The sequence below is a fragment of the Plasmopara halstedii genome (genome assembly GCF_900000015.1).
Source record: "Plasmopara halstedii genome assembly, contig: Scaffold_3109, whole genome shotgun sequence".
Lineage (NCBI taxonomy): Eukaryota > Oomycota > Peronosporomycetes > Peronosporales > Peronosporaceae > Plasmopara > Plasmopara halstedii.
In genome coordinates this window covers 159,602-160,147 of record NW_020190012.1, presented here as the reverse complement: position 1 = coordinate 160,147, position 546 = coordinate 159,602, and the positions used below count along the sequence as shown (strand labels likewise).

The window sequence follows — 546 nt, the reverse complement described above, 5'->3', positions numbered from 1 at the left end:
CACCAAAAAACGGTACTTTTAAACGATACAATCACACATACCACAATGACTTGACGCTTTCGTCCGAAGAATTCTTTTACGATGAGCCTGTGTACGAGGTTTATGAATGGGACGAAGGAGGTGCCAAGTTACGCACGTGTGACGTAGTCAGCGGCAAGTGCATGGATTCGGCATTAGTAAGTGGCATGGCCTTTGTCTCGGCTAAGTACAGCGGACTCACACCTCGCATTGATACTGAACACAATATCACATACGTGGACGACTCGGTGCCGGGCAAGTTTATAATTTACTTAAACAATACTCAAACGTGGGTATTATATGCGAGCGACAACAGCCTATCGCTTCGTGTCGAGAGGTCAGTAATGTTTTCTGTAAACGCTACGGGATCCTCTCTGGTGGCAGACAAGGGATATTCTGGCACGATCCGAGTAGCGTTGCTACCGGAAAATTGTACTGATAATACAGTGTACGACGAGTACGCAGGATGCATGGTGTTGGGCGGCACCGTGTCGATGGAGTCACGCACACAGTACTCATTGAATTGGG

The 546-nt window shown here is 47.6% G+C and overlaps 1 protein-coding gene across 1 annotated transcript in view; it reads left to right on the top strand.

The window, feature by feature from the left end:
• The window catches only part of PHALS_07344 (endo--beta-glucanase), a gene marked incomplete at both ends in the record, with an annotated part of 1,991 nt that overhangs the window by 136 nt on the left and 1,309 nt on the right, over positions 1–546 (top strand). The window contains one exon of the mRNA XM_024720792.1: positions 1–491. This exon is cut by the window's left edge and continues 136 nt beyond it. Coding sequence (XP_024585955.1) covers positions 1–491 — 491 coding nt within the window. The remainder of the gene's footprint in view (positions 492–546) is intronic.